Source organism: Phaethon lepturus, unplaced genomic scaffold (assembly GCF_000687285.1).
Source record: "Phaethon lepturus isolate BGI_N335 unplaced genomic scaffold, ASM68728v1 scaffold29341, whole genome shotgun sequence".
NCBI lineage: Eukaryota > Metazoa > Chordata > Aves > Phaethontiformes > Phaethontidae > Phaethon > Phaethon lepturus.
Genome location: NW_010520496.1, coordinates 39,191 through 42,944, shown reverse-complemented (window position 1 = coordinate 42,944; position 3,754 = coordinate 39,191). Strand labels below are relative to the sequence as shown.

At 47.7% G+C, this 3,754-nt stretch overlaps 1 protein-coding gene across 1 annotated transcript in view; it reads right to left on the bottom strand.

The window, feature by feature from the left end:
- Positions 1-3,754, bottom strand: part of LOC104628729 (glutamate receptor ionotropic, kainate 3) — a gene marked incomplete at both ends in the record, with an annotated part of 43,858 nt that overhangs the window by 2,703 nt on the left and 37,401 nt on the right. Inside the window, one exon of the mRNA XM_010297399.1 lies at positions 238-356. Within this exon, the coding sequence (XP_010295701.1) occupies positions 238-356 (119 nt within the window). The remainder of the gene's footprint in view (positions 1-237; positions 357-3,754) is intronic.

The window sequence follows — 3,754 nt, the reverse complement described above, 5'->3', positions numbered from 1 at the left end:
GCTGAGCACTTCCCAGCACGGCGGGTCCCAGGAGGTGCCGGGGGAGAGCTGCCTCCCCTCTCCCACACCTCGCCACTTTTCAGTGGGGAGCCGGGAGCCGGTGCTGATGAGCACTTCTGTGCTTGTTCAGATGTTTTATTTTGTTCCTGTCACAAACAAATACATTTTAAATTTAAAAAGCCATGACAAAAGGCCCGTGCTGGCCCAGGGTGTGTGGGCGGGGAGGTGCCACAGTACCTTGCTGCATCAGTGCTCCCATCCCAAACCAGAAGCTGTTCAGTAGGGTGAAGTTATTCTCCACGATGTCTGATCCTGGGTTGCAGGGATGAGCATCATACCACTCGTATGGGCTGAACCTGTGGCGGCACATGGAAAGTGAGAGCTTGTTAGTCGGGATGTGGCATGACAAGACCCTAAAGAACAGGAAAAACAGAAAAAAATCAAAGACGACGACAAATTCAGCCAGGATCTTCAGAAGTGACCGGCCTGGCTGTAAGCCCCACATCCTGCACTGCAGACAGAAAGGAAAACTGGGAAGCCAGGTCCTTCTGAGATACCTCAAGTTGCTTCCCCAAAGCCTTCGCTCACTTCGGATCATCTCTGCAACGCTACGTCACACGACAGCAACTGGAACACATGACTATGGGATGGGATGCGGTGCAGTGACACAAACTCTAGCCCGAGTATGGAACAGCTCCAAAACGTGGGGAAAAATGGCATTTCTAGATTACTGAGGAGAGATGCTGCAGTCGTTCTGCAGTGGTAGCTGGGACAAACCACAGCATTTCAGGGGACACTCTTGCTAGTGCGTTTGGGAATCGGTGGAATTTAGCTAGCTGAGAAGCAGAACTTTCCCCGTCCTGACAAGCAGGGAATCCTGCACAGTCAGGGCACCAGCACAACAGCAGAGACTGGTGTAGGTTTGCTGTGGACTGCCACGATGCTCGGCCCCCTTGCAGGGGGTGGGAGAGCACTTGCTCCCTGTGGGGGCATATTTCCATGGACAGCCCTGTAGTTCTTGGGCAAAACCGAGCGAGTTCTCTATGATCATCTCTCTGCAAATCCTGCCTCAGATTGGTAGGCAAGCACCGCCGTGAACATAGCTCTTTCAGCCAGGATCTGGGGAGGATGCTCAACAGGAGAGACGCTGATATTTTTAGAGCTGTTTGTTTAAATTTTCTGAGAGTCCCAAATTTTGCTGAGATTAAATTAAAAACATAATTGGTATAATTGTTTTTCAACCAGGCGTTAATTATCATCTCTACTTCCTTCTGAAATCCCTGTAGCTTCACAAAAGCCCTTTCTCAAAGCCCAGCCCACAGTTTGTATTAGGAGATCTTTCTTGCTGTAATTCTCTGCCAGACGTGCTGCTACCCAAGGAGATGGCTTGTTGCTTGATTTCAGACAGTTGGATGTATTTGGAGAGAAGAGCCACAGCTCTTTCCCAGGTGCTTCTCGGCACAGAAGCTCCCCAAGCAAACAGCTACCCCTGCCTCTGCTCTGCGAAGTCGTGCTCTTCTCAGAGCCCGGCATGTGGGGGCGTTCCACGAACACGGAGCTGCGATCCCCAGGCACATGATCCGAGCAGGGCGAAGCGGAGGAGTGTGTCCGCAGGGAAGACCCCATCACGGGGGACAGGCTAGGTGCAACACACAGGACTTGAGGTTTTAGAAAAGTTCATCCTAGGTGCATCTGTTCCACTTTTTGCTTCTATTTTCCCCATGCAAGATAGAAGGTAATGACCTCTCCTTTCCTTCTGCTTTTATCTCACCTTTCTGCAGCGGGGCCCATTGCCCGCTCTGGGTTTGCAGAGTGCACAACCAGAGGCCGTGCTCAGGCTGCACCCTGACGAAACTGCTCGTTCATCTGCGTAACGGCTGGGCCGTTCTTACTGCCCACCTCCCTCTGCTTTTCTACGTCAGAGAAAATCAGAAAGGAAAACAAGAACCAGGTGGAATTCAGACCTGGCTTTACATGCTGCCTGTTCCTTTAAACATGCTGTAAATTTATGCCAGAGGTCTATAAAGGATGGTGCCTAGGACCTTTCTGTTGAATAAAGCCAGAGTTAAGAATTAGATGAAAACTTTCTTGTGCTGCCAACGACAGAATGTGAAACAGAAAGGGAATTGGTGAGATCAAATGAGCCTGACAAGATGACACACTGAAGAACTTCAAGGTCTCCGAGTGAAAACCTACTGGTGCTGCTCAAATTACAGAGAAACATTCAGAAAACTGCAAAGGAGTGACAGTCTTCAGTGCTTGAAAAGCGAGTGGGACCATTAGCGGAAACAGAGGGGTAATGAAGGAAGAAGCGAGTGGAGCTCGTTCACCCCGTGCAGCTGGAGCCATAACAAATGGCGGCTGCTCAGGATTCACCGTGGGCCGGCTTCCTTCTTCCTCAGGTGCAGAACGGGGTCTGAGAAATATTTCATCAAAAACTATGATTCTTTTCTTGTTTCATTTTGGCCTTTTTAGCAGGGAAATGGGAGCATTTCAAAGAAGGTTTAAAGATCTAACACAAAATGCTTTTGAGTCTAAATTGCATCTCTGGAGAAATTCCTTATGGATGAGCCAGTCCTCTTTGCAATTAAGATGAATATTAAACCCACCCATCCTGTTGTGCACCCGAAGGCGATTAGCTGTAATTTGAAGGCCATATGAGTCTGAGGACGGGTGACAATTCAAGTCAGCCAGCTGCACAGCCCGCTTGCAACCTTGCACCAGAGTCACCAGACAAATTACCCCCATGAAGCCTTAGAAATTGCTAGTCTTTATGGCTCTTTGGGGGCTGGGGTGGTTAGGAGCAGAGGCTCCATCAATAACTAAGAAAGACTGATTAAAAGGGGAGATGGATCAAATACATCCTTTGCCTGCCTCTAAATAGTCCCTAAGTTGGTTTTAAGTGGCATTGACCTATGATTATAGCGTCAGCAGAGGACTCTGGTGCCTAGTTCAGGAGACTCATGTCTTTGAATTAAGGCTTTGCTATTTGACTGTGGTATTCTCCTGAGAATTGAATTTTAGAGGCCTTGCTGGGGTCAAAAGCAGATATTGTTTCCATTACTTCCGAATGCAGTAAATATTTTCCCCATGAAATCTCTTGCTCTTCCTGCAGAACCTTAATTACACCGAATACTTGGTGTTCTTTAAAAGAACAGGAAGACAGAAGAAATGTCAGGAGCAAAACACATGAAAAAGAAACTGTAATTGCAATGTTTTATAGGTTCTATTTCAGCCAAAAAATAGCCTGTTAGGGAAAAACTTGTATGACATTATAACTGCTATGATGTAGAGAGATTATGAGGCTCATTTCAGGTCATTTCAGAACAAAAACAGAGTTGAACACACAGTTCTTCAGGTTTTCATCCCTCAACACCAGCACAAAGCCCAGCACAGCGAGTGGGTGAGACCCTCGTGTCGTCCCAGGGCAGTCACCAGAGGGGTGTCAACGCAGACACCCAGCTCCTGAGTGTGACTGCTCCGTGTTTGGGCATACACGGGGGGCTGGGTTAGCCAGACAATTTAGGATGGATTTGGCCATCATAGCAGTGGGGAAAAATAAACTCATAAACATAAAATTATATTTGAATTGTCATTCCAGGCCGCACAAGCAGTCTAATACTTTATGGCATCGGAGCCAAAGGCGTTGTGGCAGCAGAGCCCATCTAGCTATGTTCTGCTTGGCTAACAGAGACATAAAGTGAAGGAGTTCTATCAGTCATTGCTATATTTTTCCTTTTCATAATTACCGTGG